Source organism: Ranitomeya imitator, chromosome 2, assembly GCF_032444005.1.
Source record: "Ranitomeya imitator isolate aRanImi1 chromosome 2, aRanImi1.pri, whole genome shotgun sequence".
Lineage (NCBI taxonomy): Eukaryota > Metazoa > Chordata > Amphibia > Anura > Dendrobatidae > Ranitomeya > Ranitomeya imitator.
The window spans coordinates 322933948-322961001 of record NC_091283.1 but is presented as its reverse complement, the minus strand read 5'-3'; the positions used below and the strand labels follow the sequence as shown (position 1 = coordinate 322961001).

At 43.1% G+C, this 27054-nt stretch overlaps 1 protein-coding gene across 1 annotated transcript in view; it reads right to left on the bottom strand.

Moving 5' to 3' along the window:
* LOC138663500 (oocyte zinc finger protein XlCOF6-like) overlaps nt 1-16613 on the bottom strand; it is a 30970-nt gene extending 14357 nt beyond the window's left edge. The window contains exons 1-6 of the mRNA XM_069749735.1: nt 16561-16613; nt 7051-7200; nt 6742-6921; nt 6535-6658; nt 6354-6451; nt 5906-5996 (exon numbers count right to left, since the gene is read on the bottom strand). Of these exons, the coding sequence (XP_069605836.1) occupies nt 5906-5996; nt 6354-6451; nt 6535-6658; nt 6742-6921; nt 7051-7200; nt 16561-16587 (670 nt within the window). The 5' untranslated portion in view covers nt 16588-16613. The remainder of the gene's footprint in view (nt 1-5905; nt 5997-6353; nt 6452-6534; nt 6659-6741; nt 6922-7050; nt 7201-16560) is intronic.
* Between the last annotated feature and the right edge of the window lie 10441 nt (nt 16614-27054).

Genomic DNA, 27054 nt, shown 5'->3' with positions numbered 1-27054 from the left:
CCCATTTCACACCACGGAACACTAGGCAACACTGTGGGCCAAGCCAGGTGGGTCTCTATGTAAGTCCAGATCCATGTAGAGGTGTTAAAGGGTAATGAGCAAGACAATCCCTGGGATCAGGAAGATGGAGTAGATAGCGCCAAGCCGGTTTGTGGTGGCAATCTTTTGAGCTGATAGGTGGCCACAAACACTGCTCCTAATACTTTGTGTCTGCAAGCTATTCCAGTAAGATCTGGATTCAAATAGCTAAATGGCGCTCTTTCCCTTCTCAACCCTGAAATGTACCCAGACAGTAATGTACAACCATATACAGTGGGGCAAAAAAGTATTTAGTCAGTCAGCAATAGTGCAAGTTCCACCACTTAAAAAGATGAGAGGCATCTGTAATTTACATCATAGGTAGACCTCAACTATGGGAGACAAACTGAGAAAAAAAAATCCAGAAAATCACATTGTCTGTTTTTTTAACATTTTATTTGCATATTATGGTGGAAAATAAGTATTTGGTCAGAAACAAAATTTCATCTCAATACTTTGTAATATATCCTTTGTTGGCAATGACAGAGGTCAAACGTTTTCTGTAAGTCTTCACAAGGTTGCCACACACTGTTGTTGGTATGTTGGCCCATTCCTCCATGCAGATCTCCTCTAGAGCAGTGATGTGTTTGGCTTTTCGCTTGGCAACACGGACTTTCAACTCCCTCCAAAGGTTTTCTATAGGGTTGAGATCTGGAGACTGGCTAGGCCACTCCAGGACCTTGAAATGCTTCTTACGAAGCTAATCCTTCGTTGCCCTGGCGGTGTGCTTTGGATCATTGTCATGTTGAAAGACCCAGCCACGTTTCATCTTCAATGCCCTTGCTGATGGAAGGAGGTTTGCACTCAAAATCTCACGATACATGGCCCCATTCATTCTTTCATGTACCCGGATCAGTCGTCCTGGCCCCTTTGCAGAGAAACAGCCCCAAAGCATGATGTTTCCACCACCATGCTTTACAGTAGGTATGGTGTTTGATGGATGCAACTCAGTATTCTTTTTCCTCCAAACACGACAAGTTGTGTTTCTACCAAACAGTTCCAGTTTGGTTTCATCAGACCATAGGACATTCTCCCAAAACTCCTCTGGATCATCCAAATGCTCTCTAGCAAACTTCAGACGGGCCCGGACATGTACTGGCTTAAGCAGTGGGACACGTCTGGCACTGCAGGATCTGAGTCCATGGTGGCATAGTGTGTTCCTTATGGTAGGCCTTGTTACATTGGTCCCAGCTCTCTGCAGCTCATTCACTAGGTTCCCCCCCGTGGTTCTGGGATTTTTGCTCACCGTTCTTGTGATCATTCTGACCCCACGGGGTGGGATTTTGCGTGGAGCCGCAGATCGAGGGAGATTATCAGTGGTCTTGTATGTCTTCCATTTTCTAATTATTGCTCCCACTGTTGATTTCTTCACTGCAAGCTGGTTGGCTATTGCAGATTCAGTCTTCCCAGCCTGGTGCAGGGCTACAATTTTGTTTCTGGTGTCCTTTGACAGCTCTTTGGTCTTCACCATAGTGGAGTTTGGAGTCAGACTGTTTGAGGGTGTGCACAGGTGTCTTTTTATACTGATAACAAGTTTAAACAGGTGCCATTACTACAGGTAATGAGTGGAGGAAAGAGGAGACTCTTAAAGAAGAAGTTACAGGTCTGTGAGAGCCAGAAATCTTGATTGTTTGTTTCTGACCAAATACTTATTTTCCACCATAATATGCAAATAAAATGTTAAAAAAACAGACAATGTGATTTTCTGGATTTTTTTTTCTCAGTTTGTCTCCCATAGTTGAGGTCTACCTATGATGTAAATTACAGACGCCTCTCATCTTTTTAAGTGGTGGAACTTGCACTATTGCTGACTGACTAAATACTCTTTTGCCCCACTGTATATGGAATTGTCGGATACAAGAGAAGTTGTAAAATAAAATGTGAGGTCTATCTGTTTGATATTACCCTTTGTGAAAAGTGAAAAAATTTGGGCTTATATTTTCTGAAGAATTCTAAAATTATCACCTCTTGAAGTGACACACGTCAGATTTGAAAAATGGACCCTGATTAGGAACATAAAACTGGCTGCAGGAATTGGTTATCAGAGTATTTTGGGAACTAACTACGTAGTCAAAATCTGTGACTATAGACAATAACACATCTACTGAAATAATCAAACTCAACAACCTTCATTAGTAAAAAATGAGTGATCACAGGTGAAACCTCTCTGGAGCAGTTACAGTATGGGGACTGGTGATTCTTGGCAAAATAAATTATCATAATTTTCTGTCAGATGAGTTTCAAGTAGAAATATTAGATAGTCAAAGATAAGAGAAGAGAAAGTATTAGTGCTCCCCATTTCAGGAGAGATTGTGCAGTAATCTGAATTCTTTAGGATTGAAAACAAATTGAAATTTATGACGTGGAGTGAATCCATGAAACCAAGGCTGCCATCATCTTCTGCAGGAATAAATAAATATAAATAAATCTATTTTACAGCCATCAGCCATGCACAGCTTAGAGATATATCATGGGACAGGTGCAATATTTTGTGTGTAGTTTATCATAATTCTCCTTGAAGTTAGTTGGTTTTAAAGAAATTGAAAAGTCATGATAAAGGGAAACTCTGTTATTATTGTACAGAAATTCACACTTGGCCCCACTGTACATTTAATGTTGTTGATCATAAAAGCAAAGTTTGGCCAGAAAGACTGGACCTGGTCTTGTAGGGACCATATGAGAACATTCAGCAGCACAAACCAAAATACAATATTACCTATAGGTCAAAGAAAATCAAAGTACTACCAAATAACCTATAATCCTCAAATAACTATATAAAACAATACTTTTATTGGTTAAAACCATAGACACAACCACAAACACAGCATGACAAACAACCGTGCTCTCTATATATACCCTGTAACGGGGACCCTAAATACCTACTGCCTAACAGTGGAGGTTGGCACCCTACATATAAACGAGACTGGCGCCCCCACTCAACGACGGCTCATCCTAAAGCTCCTATTGCCGCCCTGCATATGTGTCACAGCCGGGCTCACAGATATACAACAGGAAGAAATAGAGTAAATAAATATCAATAGCCAAAATTGCTTATTGATAAATAAGGCAAAAACATTATTGTATGTATTTTGAAAGGGTGAGAGACACGGATATACAAAGTGCAAAACAGTGCAGAATAAAGTGCTAATACGTGACCAAAAAATCCTAGCTACACTGCTCCCTAGGCTCAATACCTGCCTAGCTGTAGAGTTTGGCACCCTACTGTACAGCGGAAATGGCGCCCCCACTCCGCTACGGCTATCCCTAGAATTCCCTATGGGTAGCTGAGAAAAATAGCACACAAAAAATATATATAAGTGTGCCCAGATAATTAGCTATAACAGGCAAGGCAGAAAGTAGATAAATACACTGACTAAATAATCAGTAGCATAGACAACCTACCCATGTATACATATGATACAAAAACAGATACGAAATAGTGCATCTATCATCATAGTATGCACATTATTTTTCAGAGGCTACCATGATCAAATAACAAGAGGTATAACACTCTTATATATAGACAACCTCATTTATATGGAGGCTTTGATGTATGGATGTATCCATACATCAAAGCCTCCTGATGATCCGTGAAGGTGAAACGCGTAGAGGCGCAAAATGACATCTTCAGAACGATGAGTATTGCTCCTAGCTCACTGCTCCATTAGCATTGCTACCCATGTACACTGAGAGACTTGTTTATGTTATAGCTAGTAAATGAGGTTATCTACATATAAATGAGGTTGTCTATATATAAGAGTGTTATACCTCTTGTTATTTGATCATGGTAGCCTCTGAAAAATAATGTGCATATTATGATGATAGATGCACTATTTCTTATCTGTTTTTGTATCATATGTATACATGGGTAGGTTGTCTATGCTACTGATTATTTAGTCAGTGTATCTACTTTCTGCCTTGCCTGTTATAGCTAATTATCTGGGCACACTTATATATATTTTTTGTGTGCTATTTTTCTCAGCTATCCATAGGGAATTCTAGGGATAGCCATCGCGGAGTGGGGGCGCCTTTTCCGCTGTACAGTAGGGTGCCAACCTCCACAGCTAGGCAGGCAGTGTAGCTAGGATTTTTTGTTCACGTATTAGCACTTTATTCTGCACTGTTTTGCACTTTGTATGTCCGTGTCTCTCACCCTTTCAAAATACATACAATAATGTTTTTGCCTTATTTATCAATAAGCAATTTTGGCTATTGATATTTATTTACTCTATTTCTTCCTGTTGTATATCTGTGAGCCCGGCTGTGACACATATGCAGGGCGGCAATAGGAGCTTTAGGGTGAGCCGTCGTTGAGTGGGGGCGCCAGTCTCGTTTATATGTAGGGTGCCAACCTCCACTGTTAGGCAGTAGGTATTTAGGGTCCCCGTTACAGGGTATATATAGAGAGCACGGTTGTTTGTCATGCTGTGTTTGTGGTTGTGTCTATGGTTTTAACCAATAAAAGTATTGTTTTATATAGTTATTTGAGGATTATAGGTTACTAGATTGTGGCCCGATTCTAACGCATCGGGTATTCTAGAATATGCATGTCCACGTAGTATATGGACAATGATGATTCCAGAATTCGCGGCAGACTGTGCCCGTCGCTGATTGGTCGAGGCAACCTTTATGACATCATCGTCGCCATGGCAACCATTATGACATCTACGTCGATACTGTGCCCGTTGTTGAATCAGAAACGTGGGATTTCTACGTCCTTTATGACATCATTGTCGCTGTGCCCCTTGCTGATTGGTCGAGGCCTGGCGGCCTAACGCATCGGGTATTCTAGAATATGCATGTCCCTGTAATATATGGACAATGATGATTCCAGAATTCGCGGCAGACTGTGCCCGTCGCTGATTGGTCGAGGCAACCTTTATGACATCATCGTCGCCATGGCAACCATTATGACATCTACGTCGATACTGTGCCCGTTGTTGAATCAGAAACGTGGGATTTCTACGTCCTTTATGACATCATTGTCGCTGTGCCCCTTGCTGATTGGTCGAGGCCTGGCGGCCTAACGCATCGGGTATTCTAGAATATGCATGTCCCTGTAATATATGGACAATGATGATTCCAGAATTCGCGGCAGACTGTGCCCGTCACTGATTGGTCGAGGCAACCTTTATGACATCATCGTCGCCATGGCAACCATTATGACATCATCGTCGCTGTGCCCGTTGCTGATTGGTCGAGGCCTGGCGGCCTCGACCAATCAGAGACGCGGGATTTCTACGTCGATGCTGTGCCGGTCTCTGATTGGTCGAGGCCTGGCGGCCTCGACCAATCAGAGAGCAGGGATTTCCAGGACAGACAGACAGACAGACAGACAGACAGACAGACGGAAAAACCCTTAGACAATTATATATATAGATTTGGTAGTACTAACATTCAGCAGCACAGAAGAGGAAGAAGGTAAATTCATCCAATAAGATATCAGGATTCTAGGAATCCAACAGCATCATTACCCTCCGCTTTCTCTTACAGGCCCATTATAATATTTTTCTTCAAGTGATTTTCTTACTTGTTAGCACATTCTATGTCATTTGGCTTTGTAGTTTACAGATCTGGGCAGGTAATGGTCAGTGACTACTAATCCCCGGGAGGTAGTTGGATACTCCAGGTTATAAGTTCTATAGAAAAGGATTTAATTTCACAAAAGTAATTTCAACATTTCCAAATAGAGCAGAATGTTGTGGTCTAAAGGCAAAATGATGATCACACGATTGTGATACGACCAGAACAGACTATCGATAAAGCAGCCACAGCCGGTGACTGAGAAGAATCTGTGACTTCTCTGCATTTAGTGGTTTCTACTCACCTGGGTAGTCATATGTAGGAATCTCCTCTTTACACCGCTCATCACCCCTCACATATGTATCTGCAGTATTAATATGGGTCAGATCTTCACCCTGAAACAAAAATTGTAAAAGTTTTTGAAACTGCGGATTTCTATCATGGAGGGGTGCAGAAACGCTGCAGATCCGCACAAAAGAAGTGACATGCACTTATTTTAAATCCGCATCAACTCCGCACTGATTTTTCCACACCATGTGCACAGCTTTTTTTTACATTGATTTACATTGTACTGTAAATCACAGTGCGGATCTGCAGCGTTTCTGAGCGTAAAAATCCGCTGCGAATCCGCAGCACATTGGCATCGTGTGCACATAGCCTAATACTGGTGGATAAAACAAAGCTGAGCACAAGACCTTCCCCGCCATCTACACATCATGGGGGAGATCTCATAACACCTTCTCTCCATCTACCTGATGATCCTGAGGAACATTGGGATCGTCTTGTTTACAGTCCTGTGGAAGAAGAGGACGGGGACATCTCTCTGGTGTTGTCCTCTTACTGGATATATCTGAAGGAAACACATACAAGGGCTGAATTCATTATTTACATACAGATAATTATAGGCTGTGTGTATTCAGTCCTGTCTATTACCTGGTGATGTTAGGGGTTGAGGAATCTCCACCATGATTTCCTTGTATACATCTTTGTGTCCCTCTAAATACTCCCACTCCTCCATGGAGAAATAGACAGCGACATCCTGACACCTTACAGGAATCTGACACATACAATGATACCGTCATCCCCCCAATCTCTTCATAGCATTACTGTATAATGTCCCAACATTCCCAGCAGTATCACCTCTCCAGTCAGCAGCTCAATCATCTTGCAGGCGAGTTCTAGGATCTTCTGGTCATTGATATCCTCAGAAACCAGGGGGTTACATGGTGGCCTTAGGACTGGACTCATGGGTCTTCCCCAGCCCTCAGACACAGGGTCCTGACATCGCTCACTAGAGGTCTTCTTCACTACTGTGTAATTCTGGTTTTGGAGAGACACGTTAATAAATTTCACTACAGACATTTCTAGACTCCTCACCTCTCCAGTTCTGTCCATCTGTTATTCCCATAGATAAGAATGTTGTAATGTGACATCATCAGAATCTCTCACCTCTCCAGTAAGCCGGGAGAGGATCTCTAGGGTGAGGTGTAATATCCTCTCCGCCATCTTGTCTCTGTCTATATCCATTCTTGATGGGTAAATCAGGAAAATTGTCTTATATAGAAGATCTTCACTGAGAGGATCCGATATTATAGAGACCTGAATGAGAAGAAGATGAGCCGATGTAACATCATAAAAATCCTGTGTAATAATACAATTACTGGAGATAATAAGGGAAACACATGAAGAGATAGAACGTGTAGATGCTGTATTCTCTAGTCTTTTATGGACTGGAACATAAGTTGAATTGCTGGCTAAGACATCTCCATGCTCCATATGTTTCTTACTGCTTCAGCAACTGATTGGCTGTAGGAATCACAAGTTCGTTGGGAATGACTAGGAAATACAGAGACTGACGGGGGACCCAAGCAGCACTGGTATTTTTTTCTTATTTTACAACATACAGTGTTCTTCCCTGACATCTACTAATAAAACATATGTATTTAGGCCTCAGACAACAAGCAGCTTCTTCCTCGGGGTCGGCAGCTGAATACGTTTCTCATAGACTCATCTTCCATAACGCTAATTCTCGTCTCATTTACCAACACTGGAATCCGCATTAGTAATACTGCAGGAGATATTCATTACACGTGACAGGAGAAATAACTACTTCATGATGAGGATGACATCTTCATCTTCTACTACGGCTCTAGAAACATATTTGGTCAAAGTCCGTCACTGACTCCATCACCACCGGCCATCTATATGAAGGTTTCCTGTCTTCCCCACACTGTAATCTTCTATCACGTTAGATCTCAGGTCTGATTCACACACAGAAGTTTGAGGCTTTTAGAAAAGCTTGTTTGTAAAGGTACCTTCACACATAACGATTTCGTTAACGATATCGCTGCAACGTCACGCTTTTTGTGACGTAGCAACGATCCCGCTAACGATCTCGTTATGTGTGACAGCGACCAACGATCAGGCCCCTGCTGGGAGATCGTTGGTCGCTGGGGAACGATCAGGACCTTTTTTTTGTCGCTGATCACACGCTGTCATCGCTGGATCGGCGTTTGTGATGCCGATCCGGCAAAGTGTTCACTTGTAACCAGGGTAAATATCGGGTTACTAAGCGCAGGGACGCGCTTAGTACCCCGATATTTACCCTGGTTACCATTGTAAAAGTAAAAAAAAAAAAAGTACATACTCACATTCCGATGTCTGTCACGTCCCCCGCCGTCAGCTTCCCTGCACTGACTGTCAGCGCCGGCCGTAAAGCAGAGCACAGCAGTGATGTCACCGCTGTGCTCTGCTTTACGGCCGGCGCTGACACAGTCAGTGCGGGAAGCTGATGGCGGGAGACGTGACAGACATTGGAATGTGAGTATGTACTGTTTTGTTTTTTGTTTTTTTAACTTTTACAATGGTAACCAGGGTAAATATCGGGTTATTAAGCGCGGCCCTGCACTTAGTAACCCGATGTTTACCCTGGTAACCCGGGTGCTGCATGGGGACTTCGGCATCGTTGAAGACAGTTTCAACGATGCCGAAGTCTTTCCCCTGATCGTTGGTCGCTGGAGAGAGCTGTCTGTGTGACAGCTCCCCAGCGACCACACAACGACTTACCAACGATCACGGCCAGGTCGTATCGCTGGTCGTGATCGTTGGTAAGTCGTTTAGTGTAACGGTACCTTAAGAACAACAAGACAGGAGTTGTTTGACGTCATTATCTCCATGTACAGTGTTTTATTTTCTCTTTATATTAGGTTTTAATAGTTTTTTTGTAGGCTTCATTATATTACATGAAAAATACCCTAAAAAAATTGGAGATGCAGGTACTGTGGAAAAATTATACTGTGTGTGTGTGGGGGCCAAGAAACTGGCACTGTACTGTATCAAGAATGGGATAAGTGAGGATTTCTTATCTAGTGGTTTGGGTGAAAGAATATTGTGTGGGACATCTTGTACAATCATAATGTGTGGGGGATACTGTGGGAACATTATATTGTGTCTGGGGGCCAAGAAAGGGGCATGGTACTATGAGAGTAATACATGTTTCCTTGGTTCCCGTCTTTCATAGTTGGGTCGTTTGTATCCATTAGAGGAAAAGGAACAAACCCATTGTGATTTTTATAAGGAGACAACACAAAACACCCCTAAATATAACATTTTATAACACCCCCACAATCTGTGACTCTTCAAGGTAAATCACTATCTCAACATTGGATTAGAGCTGATACTATGAAGATAAAGTGACTAAACAGACTTTCTGTCACATCCATAGTGGGGCACTTTTCCGTGATTGTCAGAACTGTCTGAGGATTATTAGAGGTGATAGTTCCCCCCAATTAGAAGGGACACCTGTGGATATTGGGGTCTTTAGCTGCTACTAGGCTTGAGCGAAACGGATCGGACAAATTCAAAAGTCGCCGACTTTTGGCAAAGGCGGGTTTCATGAAACCCGACCCGATCCTAGTGTGGGCTCGGCCATGCGGTTGGCGATCTTCGCGCCAAAGTCGCGTTTCGTATGACGCGTTTGGCGCCATTTTTTCAGCCAATGAAGGAGCGTGGGCAGAGTGATGACATAGGTCTTAGGGGCGTGGACGCCTATTGGGTTTCGTGTTTTGGTCGATCCTCGACTTTTCACAATAGTCGGCTGATTTCACTCGACTCGACTTTTGAGATAGTCGGGTTTCGCGAAACCCGACCCTAAAAAAGTAAAAGTCGCTCAACCCTACCTGCTACATTTCTCGTGGGATTTACTTGGTGAAGTGCTGGAATCACTTTCCCACAAAGGGTTAAATGGCGTCTGTAACTGCAATGTCTTTCTATGAAGCTTCTTCTCTGAACTTTCTTCCTCTGTTTTCTGCCATATTTCTATTACTCTCCGGAATCAGGAATGTATTAAGTCCTATGGAAACTGCGGAGAAAGAATCATTTCTAATTCTGTGTTTCCAAGATTCTTCTTGTGGGAATTGGCTGCCATATCCCCTGTGCAATATATTTCTAGTATTATTGGTTTATAATACAGTAATTCAATGGACATGAGATGGTTGTTTGTTTATCTCCCTTTTCTCTTGTTTTCTTGTGTCATATAATATTTTTATGTAACGTACGTGCATTTGTTCTGACATTTGACATCTGATGGATCTTATGTCACGAAACTGACAGGATCTTCTCCTGAATTTTTTAATAGGATTTAGAGGTGGAACCAGTCCTGAAAGCAGATAATCCAGCAAGTATTTGCCATATATTCATGCAAATTCCCTGAAGTGTCATCAATTGTATCTAGTAAAACGCTTAAGTTCTCGTTACTCGAACGCAGTAGGTTGGAGAGGCTTGACTCGAGTACCGAGTATAATGAAAGTCAATGAGAAACTCAAAAATTTTTCCAGAAGACTAACAAGAGGGCAGGAAAATAGCTGAAATGCATTGAAAGAGTGCTCAAATGGAATAGGAACAGCATTGAGAACCTGGACACATCTCGGACTTCCAGGTCACAGTCTGACCGGGAGTGACCTACGAAGCGTCTTTCTCAGAACAAGGCTCAAAAGGTTGTCTTATATTAACCCAGTCACAGTAAAGCCAACATGGCTACTGCATTACCTTATATGGCAGGCAATAATACAGAAATAACATTTCAGGAGTATAAAGATCTAAATAAGAAATGTAAAAAAGAAATCAAGCTAGCAAAGTTATCCAAAGAGAAACAAATTGCCAGCAACATTAAACTAAATCTAAAAAAATGTTATAAATCCATTGTGATGAAACAGCTTTTTTTCTTAATTAACCAAACATCTATTTTCAGCAAGCCGGGAAGAATAGACTTATCCATTTGTTGACTTTTAAATTTTTGTGTTTCTTTCTTGTTGGTCAAAAACACAGTCTTTTGTTTGTATAAGCCTGTAATATTGACTTGTAAGTTGACATTTGATGTAACATTTTGTGCTGTTATCCTGGATGACTAAAGAAACAGGATAACTGAATAATGATGTTTGCTGATATGTTGATTACACATTGTCCAGGCCAGATAGCTTGTTGGCTTGCAAAACAGAGAAGGAAAAGCTATGCAAATGGATTAAATAATCAAATTATGCAAGTTGATTGCATCACTATTCTTCCCCTTTACCTGTGAATGCTGGCTTGAATGACACTTGTTAACAATAAAAAGAGGTTAGGTGCCTCTGTAATATGAGACAGATATTCAGTCAAGACATCCAAAGAACCAAAGACTCTGTACAGGAGAGCAACAAAGACATCATAGCTTCATCACAAGGGACACAGAATTGTCATTCTACAGGATGCCAGCTTAGGGGAACATGGCCCCTGTTGAAAGAATGCAGGTTTACTCCATTGACCATCACTGAACCATGGATACATTTGGGGAAGTCAGGATTTGGACCCTCCGGTCACTTGAGCCTCATGGATACATTTGTGAAAGCCAAGAATGGAACTCACTGGTCATCTGGCTCCATGGAGATTTTTGGAGAAGCCAGGTTTTGAATCTCGGGTTAACTGGCCTTGTACCTCAATGGACTGTCATCTTCCTAAGCTTAGGAATGCTGTTGGAGAAATCAGCGCAAATAGGGTCTTATCCAACGCAAAGCGAATTGATATAATCAAATTCTACTCATCAGATGGAGCTTTTGATAAAGCATATAAAGTTATTCGCTGCAGCAGATCCACGGGTCAGCAAGTGACCATGCTGTAGATGAATGAACGGGTTAATGTGGATATAATCTGTGCTGCTGAATAGATGTAGGTCCAGATGTATTTAAATTTCAGAAAGCATTATATTGCCTCTGCACAAATCCCTGGATAGACCGCACATGGAGTAATATGTACAGTTTTGGGCACTGGTGCTCAGGAAAAATATAATGGAACTAGAGCGAGTACAAAGGAGGGCAACAAAAAAAGCAGATGGGGGAACTACAATACCCAGAGAGATTAGCAAAATTAGGATTATTTAGTCTTGAAAAAAGATGACTGAGGTGCGATCTAATAACCATGTATAAGTATATAAGGGGACAATACAAATATCTCTCCAAGGATCTGATTACACCAAGGAAGGTGACAGTCACAAGGGGGCATTCTCTGCGTCTGGAGGAGAGAAGGTTTTTTCACCAACATAGAGGAGGATTCTTTACTGTTAGGGCAGTGAGAATGTGGAATTTCTTGCCTGAGGAGGTGGTGATGGCGAACTCAGTCGAGGGGTTCAGAAGAGTCAGGGATGTCTTCCTGGAGCGTAACAATATTGTATCTTACAGTTATTAGGTTATTTAGAAGGACGTAGATTTGGGGATTTATTCTGACGAAATGTCTTTCTTCGGCCTTGCTAACTATGTTACTAAGTAAAGGTGGTTTATTCAACGCATTTCGAAGTCAAAGCGACTTCTTCATCAGGAAATACCACACGAATACAGAGTCAGAAGTAGGATACTGTCTTATATATACAAAATTTCAAATAACGGCACCAATGGGATCACCTGATGAGCAAATATTTAAACATTGAAATTTCATGGTATTAACCAAATTTTCCAAATTCTTTTCTTTTTTCATCTTTGCACTATGGAATAGGAAAATTCGTTAATACCATGAAATTTCAATGCTTAAATATTTTACTCAAATATACATCAATTCTTTAATATGTCATGTGCTGTATCTGTGAACATTGTCTGTTTGTCAGGTGATGCCAATGGCGCCGTTATTTGAAATTTTGTATATATAAGACAGTATCCTAGTCGTTTAGACTTCGAAACACGTTGAATAAACCACCTCTCTTTATGTGAAATACATCTGGACCTACATCTATTCAGCAGCACAGATTATATCCACATTAACACGCTCATTCATCTTCCTAGGCTTGTCATTACCTCCTCTCTGTGTGCGTGCCACAGGTGGGGTCATCGGACCTGGAAGCTCTGAAGTAACAGCTGCTCTTATCCCGGCGAGTCAGCGGAAAGGTGAGACTCTAATGTGCACCATTTTGAGTATTTTGCTGGGACTATTCTATGTATTATTTGCCTGTTTTGTGGTTAATTAAAATATTTCCACAATGTTTTACCCTCACCCTGTGCTGTCTGAGTAGTATTACGCCCATGGTAAAAGGAGAGTGTGCATTCGTTAGGATGATCCCTAGTCCATGCAGTTTCGGCTTGCGAACCAGAGCACCCGCTGACCCCCCTGGCCTCTATATTAATCAATGCCAAGGAGAACAAAAAAAGATAATTTCGGCCCCTTAAAACGCTAACAAGATAATTGTTATAGAAGACAAAGAAAAGGCTGAGATATTAAACAGGCACTTTTCATCCATGTTCACCAATGAACCGTCTGTTTCAGTTATCATTCAACAAGGCAAAAATCCAAGTTCACCATCTGAAATAATAGTTAAACACGAAAAGAAGTACTCGTGTGTCTGAGCAATTTGAACATTGGAGGATGGCTGATGTGGTACTGATATTTAAGAAAGGTAAGAAGGTGGATCCAGGTAACTACCGTCTGGTAAGTCTGACATCAATAGTGTGCAAAAATGTTTAGGGCATCAGAAGAGATGACCTGCAGAGATATATTGCAGAGAATAATATAACTGACAACCAGCAAGGACTCATGAAGGATAAGTCGTGTCTAACATGTTGTATTTCTGTGAGGAGGTGAGTGCAAATCTGGATGTTGGTAATGATGTGATTTATCTGGACTTTGCAAAGACATTTGATTCTGTACCACATAACGGCCTTATACTGAAGCTACAGAAGCAAGGACTGGGGGAACTATATGCGGATGGGTAAGGAATTGGCTAAATCACAGGAAACAAAGAGTTATTATCTCTAAATGGGATATAGTCAGCAGTGGATCTGTGCTAGGACCAATTCTTTTTAACCTTTTCATTAATGACCTTGCAGATGGGATTGAGAGTAAAGTGTGAGTCTTTGCTGACGACACCAAACTATGTAGGATATTAACCCCTTCACGATCTCTGCCGTACTATTACTGTGGAGGTCAGATCCCCTGCTTTGATGTGGGCTCCGGCGCTGAGCCCACCTCAAAGCCGTGACATGTCAGCTATTTTGAACATGTGCGCAATAGCGGCGGGTGAAATCGCGATTCACCTGCCGCTATTAACCAGTTAAATGCCGCTCTCAAATGCTGACAGCGGCATTTAACCGGCGTTTCCGACCATCGGGCCGGAAACGAGCGCATCGCCGAACCCCATCACATGATCGGGGGTCAACGATGCATCGGCATAGTAACCAGAAGTCTCCTTGAGATCTCTATGGCTACTGATGCCGGCTTGCTCTGAGCGCCATCCTGTGGTCGGCACTCATAGAAAGCCTGTAAATCAGCTACATAGGAGCGATCTGATGATTGCCGCTATGTAGCAGAGCCGATCAGGCTATGCCAGCTTCTAGCCTCCCATGGAGGCTATTGAAACATGGCAAAAGTTAAAAAAAAGTTTAAAAAATATGAAAAAAAAAAAAAATCTATAAACGTTTAAATCACCACCCTTTCGCCCCATTCAAACTAAAACAATTAAAAAAATCAAACCTACACATATTTGTATCGCCGCGTTCAGAATCGCCCGGTCTACTCAATAAAAAAAAGGATTAACCTGATCGCTAAACAGCGTAATGAGAAAAAAAATTTGAAACGCCAGAATTATGTTTTTTTGGTCGCCACGACATTGAACTAAAATGCAATAACGGGCGATCAAAAGAATGTATCTGCACCAAAATCATTAAAAACGTCAGCTCGGCACGCAAAAAATAAGCCCTCACCTGACCCCAGATCACAGAAAATGGAGACACTACGGGTATTGGAAAATTGCGCAATTTTTTTTTTTTTTAGCAAATTTTGACATTTTTTTTTTACTACTTAGATAAAACGTAACCTATACATATTTGGTGTCTATGAACTCGTAATGACCTGGAGAATCACAATGGCAGGTCAGTTTTAGCATTTAGTAAACCTAGCAAAAAAGCCAAACAAAGAACAAGTGTGGGATGGCACTCTTTTTGCAATTTCACCGCACTTGGAATTTTTTTCCTGTTTTCTAGTACACGACATGCTAAAACCAATGATGTCGTTCAATAGTGCAACTTGTCCCGTAAAAAAACAAGCCCTCACATGGCCATATTGATGGAAAAATAAAAAAGTTATGGCTCTGAGAAGGAGGGGAGTGAAAACCGAGAACGCAAAAACGGAAAAGGGCAAGGTCATGAAGAGGTTAAAATCTGACCTTGAAATTACACTATTAAAAAATGATCTGGATAAGATCAAATGAGGTTTAATATTGATAAATGTAGAGTAATGCACCCAGCACGGCAGACACTGTAACAGCTTTTAAAAACTGGCTGGATGATTTCCTCAGAACAAGTAACACTGTGGGTTATAGGTAAATTAGTGACAAAATGAACGATTGGTGGAGAAAGGTTGAACTTGATGGAACTAGGTCGTTATTCAGCCCATGTAACTATGTTTATTGTCTAACAGCCGTGAAACATACGGGCGGGTTCTTGAGCATAATAATAATAATAATAATAATAATAATTTTTATTTATATAGCGCCAACATATTCCGCAGCGCTTTACAAATTATAGAGGGGACTTGTACAGACAATAGACATTACAGCATAACAGAAATACAGTTCAAAACAGATACCAGGAGGAGTGAGGGCCCTGCTCGCAAGCTTACAAACTATGGGGAAAAGGGGAGACACGAGAGGTGGATGGTAACAATTGCTTTAGTTATTCGGACCAGCTATAGTGTAAGGCTCAGGTGTTCATGTAAAGCTGCATGAACCAGTTAACTGCCTAAGTATGTAGCAGTACAGACACAGAGGGCTAATACTGCATAAAGTGTATGAGAACATGATGCGAGGAACTTTTTTTTTTTTTTTTTTTTTTTTATTATAAATAGGCCACACAGGGATCGTTAGGTTAATGCATTGAGGCGGTAGGCCAGTCTGAACAAATGAGTTTTTAGGGCACGCTTAAAACTGTGGGGATTGGGGATTAATCGTATTAACCTAGGTAGTGCATTCCAAAGAATCGGCGCAGCACGTGTAAAGTCTTGGAGACGGGAGTGGGAGGTTCTGATTATTGAGGATGCTAACCTGAGGTCATTAGCGGAGCGGAGGGCACGGGTAGGGTGGTAGACTGATACCAGGGAGGAGATGTAGGGTGGTGCTGAGCCATGGAGTGCTTTGTGGATGAGGGTAGTAGTTTTGTACTGGATAGCATAGCGCCAAAGCACACGATACTCGATCAATGCCGAGCGCGCTCACTCATCACTAGTATCTACATTATTGTGCTGGAGCCAGGAGAGGAATCATCGCATTGTGGGAGAACTTCTCTGGGCTTCTGTCCGCTCATCCTGCAGTTGTCTGAGGACTTGGGAACCAGCGAAGCCGAATTCTGTCTACAGCTGTTACGTCACTGTTCACACCACACAGAGACCCCAAAAGCGTCTTCATGCTGAAGGGGTTAATGTCCCCCCCACTGATGGAGAATCTACAGCACCTACCTCCACCTGCTGAGCCGCACTCCACATATATGGCTGCTCTGTGCGCGCACAGGACCTGTGATGAGGTCACAGGAGGGGAGGAGTCAGGGGTCACATGATCAGGGGCCTCAGTGTCAGTGAATGATATCTGGAGTGAAGACGCTACATGGGAACTTCTCCTCAGTCAGTGACGTTTCCGCCATTATTTCCCCTCACTACTGGCACAATTACCCCGCGTCGCCTTTTCTACACAGTGTTATGTGTGGAATGTAACGTGTGATTTCTCTGGAGACAAATAGACCCCACACATGAGGGAATTATCACCAGTTACCGGACGTCTACTACAGCTCTGACAACGATTAAGAGACAACCACATCAAAACCCTGTCATGGGCAGCCCATTCTCCAGACCTGAACGCCATTGAAAACCTCTGGAATGTAATTAAGAGGATGATGGATAGTCACAAGCCATCAAAGAAGAACTGCTTACATTTTTGCACCAGAAGCAGTGAGAAAAACTGGTAAAAAGCATGCCAAGACGCATGAAAGCTGTGATTCACCCCTTTCTGACATATGACATACTATCCCGTCGAGGTGGGGTGGGCCCATATGACCACCGACGGGATAGTACGTCATACGCAATCGGCCGTGCTCACGGGGGAGTGCGGCCGATCGCGGCCGGGTGTCAGCTGCCTATCGCAGCTGACATCCGGCACTATGTCCCAGGAGCGGTCACGGACCGCCCCCGGCACATTAACCCCCGACACACCGCGATCAAACAGGATCGCGGTGTGCCGGTGGTATAAGGAAGCATCGCGCAGGGAGGGGGCTCCCTGCGGGCTTCCATGAGACCCCCACAGCAACGTGATGTAATCGCGTTGCTCCGAGGGTCTCCTACCTCCTTTCTCGCTGCAGGCCCGGATCCAAAATGGCCGCGGCATCCGGGTCCTGCAGGGAGGGAGATGGCTTACCAAGTGCCTGCTCAGAGCTGAAAACGTCATCTTGTCCCGCAAAAAACGAGCCGCCATACAGCATCATCAGCAAAAAAATAAAAAAGTTATAGTCCTGAGAATAAATCGATGACAAAATAATTATTTTTTCTATAAAATAGTTTTTATCGTATAAAAGCGCCAAAACATAAAAAAACTGATATAAATGAGATATCGCTGTAATCGTACTGACCCAAAGAATAAAACTGCTTTATCCATTTTACCAAATGCGGAACGGTATAAATGCCTCCCCTAAAAGAAATTCATGAATAGCTGGTTTTTGATCATTCTGCCTCACAAAAATCGGAATAAAAAGCGATCAAAAAATGTCACGTGCCTGAAAATGTTACCAATAAAAACAACAACTTGTCCCGCATAAAACAAGACCTCACATGACTCTGTGGACTCAAATATGGAAAAATTATAGCTCTCAAAATGTGGTAACGCAAAAAATATTTTTTGCAATAAAAAGCGTCTTTCAGTGTGTGACGGCTATCAATCATAAAAATCCGCTAAATAACCGGCTATAAAAGTAAATCAAACCCCCCCTTCATCACCCCCTTAGTTAGGGAAAAATTAAAAAAATTAAAAAATGTATTTATTTCCATTTTACCATTATGGTTAGGTTTAGGGTTAGGGCTAGGGTTAGGGCTAGGGTTAGGGTTAGGGCTAGGGTTAGGGCTAGGGTTAGGGTTAAGGCTACAGTTAGGGTTGGGGCTAAAGTTAGGGTTTGGATTACATTTACGGTTGGGAGTGGGGTTGGGATTAGAGTTAGGGGTGTGTCTGGGTTAGAGGTGCGGTTAGGGTTACCGTTGAGATTAGGGTTGGGGGTGTGTTTGGATTAGGGTTTCAGTTAAAATTGGGGGGTTTCCACTGTTTAGGCACATCAGGGGCTCTCCAAACACGACATGGCGTCCGATGTCAATTCCAGCCAATTCTGCGCTGAAAAAGTAAACAGTGCTCCTTCCTTTCCGAGCTCTCCCGTGTCCCCAAACAGGGGTTTACCCCAACATATGGGGTATCAGCGTACTTAGGACAAATTGGACAACAACTTTTGGGGTCCAATTTCTCCTGTTACCCTTGGGAAAATACAAAACTGGGGGCTAAAAAATAATTTTTGAGGGAAAAAAAGATTTTTTATTTTCACGGCTCTGCGTTATAAACTGTAGTGAAACACTTGGGGGTTCAAAGCTCTCACAACACATCTAGATGAGTTCCTTAGGCGGTCTACTTTCCAAAATGGTGTCACTTGTGGGGGATTTCTACTGTTTAGGTACATTAGGGGCTCTGCAAACGCAATGTGACGCCTGGAGACCATTCCATCTAAGTCTGCATTCCAAATGGCGCTCCTTCCCTTCCGAGCCCTCCTATGTGCCCAAACGGTGGTTCCCCCCCCCACATATGGGGTATCAGCATACTCAGGACAAAATGGACAACAACTTTTGGTGTCCAATTTCTCCTGTTACCCTCAGGAAAATACAAAACTGGGGGCTAAAAAATAATTTTTGTGGGAAAAAATGTTTGTTTTATTTTTACAGCTCTGCATTATAAACTTCTGTGAAGCTTTTGGTGGGTCAAAGTGCTCACCACACCTCTAGATAAGTTCCTTAGGGGGTCTACTTTCCAAAATGGTGTCACTTGTGGGGGGTTTCAATGTTTGGGCACATCAGTGGCTCTCCAAATGCAACATGGCGTCCCATCTCAATTCCTGTCAATTTTGCATTCAAAAGTCAAACGGCGCTCCTTCCCTTCCGAGCTCTCCCATGCGCCCAAACAGTGCTTTACCCCCACATATGGGGTATCAGCGTACTCAGGACAAATTGTACAACAACTTTTGGGGTCCATTTCTCCTGTTACCCTTGGTAAAATAAAACAAATTGGAGCTTAATAAATTTTTTGTGAAAAAAAAGTTAAATGTTCATTTTTATTTAAACATTCCAAAAATTCCTGTGAAACACCAGAAGAGTTAATAAACTTCTTGAATGTGGTTTTGAGCACCTTGAGGGGTGCAGTTTTTAGAATGGTGTCACACTTGGGTATTTTCTATCATACAGACCCCTCAAAATGACTTCAAATGAGATGTGGTCCCTAAAAAAAATGGTGTTGTAAAAATGAGAAATTGCTGGTCAACTTTTAACCCTTATAACTCCCTAACAAAAAAAATTTTGGTTCCAAAATTGTGCTGATGTAAAGTAGACATGTGGGAAATGTTACCTATTAAGTATTTTGTGTGATATATCTCTGTGATTTAATTGCATGAAAATTCAAAGTTGGAAAATTGCGAAATGTTCGCCAAATTTTCATTTTTTTCACAAATAAACGCAGGTAATATCAAATAAATTTTACCACTATCATGAAGTACAATATGTCACGAGAAAACAATGTCAGAATCATCAGGATCCGTTGAAGCAGTCCAGAGTTATAACTTCATAAAGGGACAGTGGTCAGAATTGTAAATATTGGCCTGGTCATTAACGTGCAAACCACCCATGGGGGTAAAGGGGTTAAATACATGGTTATGTAAGAGGGTGGTGCTGTTGTGGACAGTAAGGAACACGCTGTCACTTTAAGAGACTGCACCCCCTTGTCTGGCGTGATGGAATGTTCTGCTTCTCCCCTGCAATAATCGTTATAATGAACTTGTCTGTGCAGAGTGCAGGTGTGGAGCTGGAGCAGCGTGTGTGAGCTGAGGCTGCTGCAGAGAGGACTTTCTGTGCTGATAGCTGAAAGAGAGAAGAACTGTGTCCTGATATAGCTGCAAGAGAGCCACGAAGATACAAAAAAAGGGATTTACAGTTTCCAGGAGCATCCCTAGGATCCAGAAGCAAGGAGAAGGCCACGTTTCACAGAGCTGACAGAAAGCTGTGCGCATCACCGTATTAGGCCGGTTTCACATTTGCATTTGTGTTCGCAGTGTTTGTACCGCATATATCTGCATGCATTGTGTATTCCTATATTTAACATTAGGAACGCATGCGTTTGTGATTGTTCGTGTTTTACCGCGTGTGACGACGCATGCGTCGTTTCGTCGTTTGCGGCTTGGCGCGGAAATGCAACATGTAGTAAGTTTTAGAGGTGGCAATTTGCCGCCTGGTAATGCATGCAGTTGATTGCACAAGGTTTGTGCCCAAAAACGCATTGCTGTCTATATAAACGCATGCATTCACAAGCACGTGCGTTTGGTTGCGTTTGCGGACGCATGCGTTTCAATTGAAAACAACATATCTAGACACTGATAAGCCACCCCCCACATAGTAGGTCATAAAGGGAGGTAGTGGACATTTGCAGGTCACTACTCAGCAGACACTGAAGTAGAGCAGACAGACGCAAGCACCTTGGAGGAAACCAGACTCTGAACAATGTGAGTATATCCTAGCCAATGCCTTTATTTTCAATTTTCTGTCTCTACATGTCCTAATTTCTTGCTTTTCTTTCTTTCTACATGCATCAGAATGTCTTCTTCTTCATCATCTCATGAGGAGTTTCTACCTGGGCCATCAGAAGTCGAGCACGTGAGTGAGGTGAGTACTTGCCTCGTCAGATTGGTAAGTATTCACTGTCACATCTACACATGTGACAATTTGAATTTTTCTTTTTTTTTTAGAGCTCTTCTTCATCTGCGGCAGAGACTGGCCAGGAGCGGCGGAGTCAAGGTCCGGTGGAAAGACAGCAGCGGGTACGTATACAAGGCTGACTGTTTTTTTATGTATCCTCAGTGTCATACTCTTGATTCTTCCTTTCTTTGCATTCGTATTTCTTTACTTTTTTCTACTGGAATGCTTTTGTATGTTGACTTGACCTATTCATGCAATTTCTCTGCATCTTTTTTCTTTCTTTTCCTTATGTTAATTGAGCAAACTTTAATAACTTTATTTATTTTTTAGGTTTCACAACGGGAGGATGATCTCATAGAGAATGAACTCCTCATCGCCTGGTCCATGAGCGAGTCCCATTGTGGGACACCCGGGATCCACTGCACTCAAACAATGTCACATTGCGGCGTCTATGGAATGAGGTGGCCAAAGAGCTGTTGGATGGCTGGGACAACGCCCTGACTCGGGTCCGAAGTGCATTTGGTAAGTATTGCACTGCAGCGTGAGGCAGCAGAGACCTTGGCCGTGCTCACTCAACTGTGTGTGATGAAAGAAACTCTCAGGAGTTTCTCTCATCACACACAGTTGTGTGAGCACGGCCCAAAGTCCTTTTTCTGACCCCAATTTTTTTTTTTTAACAGTGGGCAAAGTCAAAACACTTTGGCATTCGATTAAGGACCGCTTTAACAAGGACCTGCGTCAAGAGAGCCGTGTTCCCAGTGGTTCAGGAGCAAGGATCCGAACGTACAAATACCATCGCGTTCTGACATTTTTAAGACCGGTCCTTGCCCAGAGAGCGTAAGTATTTATCACGTGCATTTGGTTGTATTGCATTGCCATACTATGTATGTTTATATTCCACAGGATTTGGCATCTTGTTAATATTTGGTAGTAATTTTCTTTTTCCTTTTTTCACAGCACATGGGGCACTACTTTTGGCCCAGGTTCTGGAGCGGTCCTTCATCCGACAGCCGCGGACCCGTCCCAGCCATCCAGCAGCGCAGCAGCAAGTGGGCCTTCCACACTAACTGGAGACCAGGGAGCTGGTCCATCAGGTCTTCCCCTTTCGCAGTCCTCTTCCACTGCCCCTTTTTTTTGGGGCTCCTCCCGGCAGCGGCAGAGGGCTCATGCCTGAGTTTTTGCACTTGAGCTCGGTTTTACACGAAGCAATCAAGGCTTTGGGTGACCGAATGGATGTTTCACACAACCTCTTGAATGCACGTATCCAGGAGGTCACCAAAAGCCTTGATCAAGTGAAAGTCGACCCCCAGAGGCCAGCTCGTCATTTTTTTAACCAAATTGAGCAGGGCATGTCGGAACACCTTACTCCTGATCTCCAGCTGAGTGTCATGCAGGCCTGCAATGCTGCTTATGTGCAGGCTATGCAGCAGAGTCAGTATTTCCAGCAGACAGTGGCGGCATATCCAACTGTGCCTTCACTGTCACGATTAACCTCAATGCTGACCTCTGCTGCATACCACTGCACGGCCACCTCAATTCCTTCCACAGGCGAACTCCACTACAGCGCCAGCACCATGATGAGTGCAGTTGGACATCCCACTGCCACCACCGTGACAACCGCTGCTCCTGCTTGGACCTCCTCCACTGACACCATGATGCAGCAGGACCCTGGCATGGCTTTCCGTACCGCCCCCACCATGATGCAGCAGGACCCTGGCATGGCTTTCCATACCGCCCCCACCACGATGCAGCAGGACCCTGGCATAGCCTTCCGTACTGCCACCACCACGATGCAGCAGGACCCTGGCATGGCCTTCCGGTCTACAAGTGCTATGGACTCTGGCATGGCTGCATGCTCTATGAGCACTAGGGACTCTGGCATGACTGCATGCTCTACGAGCACTATGGACTCTGGCATGGCTGCACGCTCTATGAGCACTATGGACTCTGGCTTGGCTGCACGCTCTACGAGCACTATGGACTCTGGCATGGCTGCACACTCTATGAGCGCTATAGACTCTGACATGGTGCAGCCGGACCCTGACAGGTCACCCACCACCACGCCATATGAGCCCACCAGTGCCTCCCAGAACCCGTCAAAGTAAAAAAACACACACAAAAAACCAGAGAACTCTTAGCATTCCTCCCCCTTCACCTCCACAATGTGTCTGTAATGTTAGGTTTGTCTCACCCTTCCAGTGCGTCTTAAGCCTCTCATGTGTCAAGCCCTATCCCCGAACTACCAGACCCCACTAGTTTCATTGCCCCTTCTCCTGTCACCTCTGCGTCGTCCACGGTTAGCCAGGCCTCAGTGCTTCACACCCCCTGTTTCATCACTCTACCCCAAGCTGGCACAGTTAAATAAATTTTTTTGGTTGTTAAAAAAATTATTACAATTTGATTTGCCACAATTATGTTTGGTTTATTGTGTCTATCGCCGCCGGCAACACACACCGTGTGCCAAGAAACTTCGCCACACACTTAATTTTTGGGCCACATCATATCTCCAGTGGTTATTAAAAAAAAATGCACCTTTGTGTCTTTAGTATAAAGATATGAGGTGGGCCCAAAAATAAGAGATGTATTATCTCCATAATCTCTTTCTGCTGTGACTACAGTTGCAGTCTGAAGAGAAAATGGCGGAAATACAGTGCAGAACTCTACTGAACTGGTCAGGTGTCATTAAAAAAAAAATTAGTTCTGAAACCTGACCTGGTGAGTAGAGAACTGCCTTGTATAACCTCCATTTTCTCTTCTGTGTACATAATCTATTACACACAAATAGAAGGGACAATGGTGGTCACACGGCATATCTATGCTCACCTGCACAGGTGACAGAAATAGTGAATTCATGAGGCTGTTATATGTGCATCATGAATTCATTATTTCTGACACCTGACTTGATGAGTATAGATCTCTTGAATGTGACAGTCATTGTCTCTTCAGTCTGTGTCCAATGGATACTGCAGAACAGAATCAGGACGCAATGACGTCACCAAGTGTAAAGCAACATGGCTGCCATTACACAAGCAGTATGTGGTCAGTGTTTTATATCAGTATTTGTAAGCCAAAACAAGGAGTGGAGCAATTAGAGGTAAATTATGATATTAACATAACAACTAGCACCTCTGCCTTTATCACCCACTCCTGGTTTTGGATTACAAATACTGATATTAAATACAGACCAAATACTGCTAGTTTTAGGACAGCCTTGGTTTGTAGAGGAAAAACATAGGAGACACGGTCAACACAACCAAAACTAAAGTTTATTAATGAGAAATATAATTATCATTTCAGAAAATTACTTGTACAGATCTAATTACAACAGGACATTTACACAACATTGTCCTGCCATGACAGTCATCCAATATCTGAATCAAAAAAGGCAGCGAATTGGTCCCACATGTGACCAACTGCTGCAGTTTATATAAAGAAAAACCTTGCACTCAACTTTATGCTCTTAGTGAATTTTAATGTAGTACCCAAAAAACGTTTCGGTCCAACACACCGGACCTTCATCAGTTACTACAGAAAGTGACAAAATAAATAAATAAACTAAAGTCATACATGAAAGAAAAATCAAATAACAGAAAAAAAGTATATACAAAAACCTATAACGGTTGACGCATCAGAGCTGAAGTAGTGAGACTGGTCTCAGAGAGATGAGTAGGTTTTGGACAAAATGTCCAGCAGAGAGACTTATATCTAATATCTGGCACTAACGTGGAGAATAGGAGTGAGAGGGAACTATATCATAACGTACCGTACTATGTGAGGAGATACGAGGAGAGACAAAAACAGTGTCTCTGGGCACACAGAAAGAGCAGCGTCTGGGACAAAGAGAAAAGTGGTAACTTGACAAAAGCTGTTAGTGACGACGCATAGGAGTGCCCCATGTATCTTGTGAAATGCCATACCTGAGATGAAGACAGGCAAGAGTTAACATCCACTGCGGGGAGATAAAGGACGTAAGTGAGGCAGAGCCCTGTTAAAGGCTAGATGGTGTGAGATAGGAGATGAAACATGATGCCGGCGTATTTACCTTAAACAGAGGAGGGGGTGGTGTGTGCCATGCATAGACGCGGAGTCCTCCGCTCGTCTGAAGTGCTGGGGAACAAGCAGCTTTGAACTGCAGTTGACCGCAGCGGGTGATGATGGAAATCGGGCAGTGGGTGTGCAACTGGTTCATCCAGTTCAATGTTGGGTTGCTCCTTAGCCATTATATAATTGTGCAGAACCACACAGGCTTTGACCACCTCTTCGACTGTTTCCACTTTTAGATTTATGGCTGATGCCATATTCATACACTATGCCGTGTGTGTTTCTTGTGGTATCACTCTTGAATTCGGGAATCATTGCATATTTGAGTTATACATCTAGCGTATTGTGTCAAGTGGTTGGCGTTGTCTTTACCTGATTGCTTTGATTCAACTTTGCTTAATAAATCTGTATACCTGCTATAGTATTTCGAGTACCTGAGATCTGTGGTATTGGTATATTCCATCTATATCTTTATTTTTGGATGTGGATGTGAGGGTTATCACACTCACTTCCTTCTCCATAATGAATATATACAATTACTACCAACTTGGCTTTGGACCCATCCAGCTGCGCTCATATATGATTGAACGGTAGTGTTTCATGATGCCATGAGTACTTTGAGGTAGTTCTGTAGTTTTATATATAAATGATTAAAGAACTTTACTACTTGATAACCGTGTGACTACATTCCGAGGTCCATGAGTGTAGCACTGTTCTACTTTCCTTGTGCTCATGGTCCTGCCGCTCGCTTTATTATTTGCCGGACTTGCTATGAGACATATAGATGCGTGCTGCTGTGGTTTGAAGGTTATTGACTTTTGCGCAGGCTTACTGTGTCTGTGCACTATGGTCTTAGGCTACCCACAAGTGTAGGCATCAAAGTTTGAAGGCCGACCTCCTGAGTCCTTGGTTTAGCTCTGGACACTATGGGCGTCGGGAGTCGGATGCCTGTATGAGTTGAGCTGCTGTTAAATAATAATGTCATCACATGATTACTTCAATATTCCTCTGTAATATTGTCTTGCAGGCTCTACATATTTGTGTATCAAGACTTGTGTTTATTGCTGCTAACAATATGATTTTACAGCCCTTTTTCGTTGCTATGCATTTCAGGGGTACATATATGTTTGCCTCTGCCAGAAGGGCATTGAGTTTTAAGATTGGTGGTCAAAACCCTTGGTTCAATCCTATATGCGTGTCTGCTCCGGCACTTCTAATCTTGCCACAATTAAACTCCATTGTTGTAAGCAAGATGACACATATATGTGTGAGCTCACTCGGTATGAGCATTGCTGCTTTCCGTCTGGGCTTCTCGGCAGCTTGGTAGCATTCTTTGTTGCTAGGCGCCGGTCACTTCCGGTCTCAGCTTACCGGCGCTCACACAGTGGGCAGTCGGAGTAAGTGACAGCTGTTCTACGATTTATTTTTTGGCATACTGACGCCTGTGCAGATCGGACCACTGGGAACATTTTGTCACCACACCCCGCTGGTCGGTCTGTATGCGGGGGGGATTTGACTGTTTATTATCGGAGTGTGGTTGCTTAGCATTGGTGACTTCCGGTTCACGGGGCACAGACGTATGCGCAATCTATTACGCTGAACGCCGATCAAGTGTACTTACTCCACCAGTCTCATATGATGAAGTATCGCTGTTTACTGTTGCTTAGCACCGGTCATTTTCGGTCACTAGGGTGCCGACGTCTGCGCAATCTATCATGCTGAACGCCGATCAAATGTACCTAGTCCACCAGTTTCATATGATGAAGTATCGCTATTCACTGTTGCCTAGCACCGGTGATTTCCGGTTACTAGGGCGCCGACGCCTGCGCAATACATCATGCTGGACGCCGTGTGAGTCTCTGCTCTGCCATTTTCAGATGGATCGTTACAGCTGCGTCTACTTAGACATCATGTTATGAGGTATTTATACAT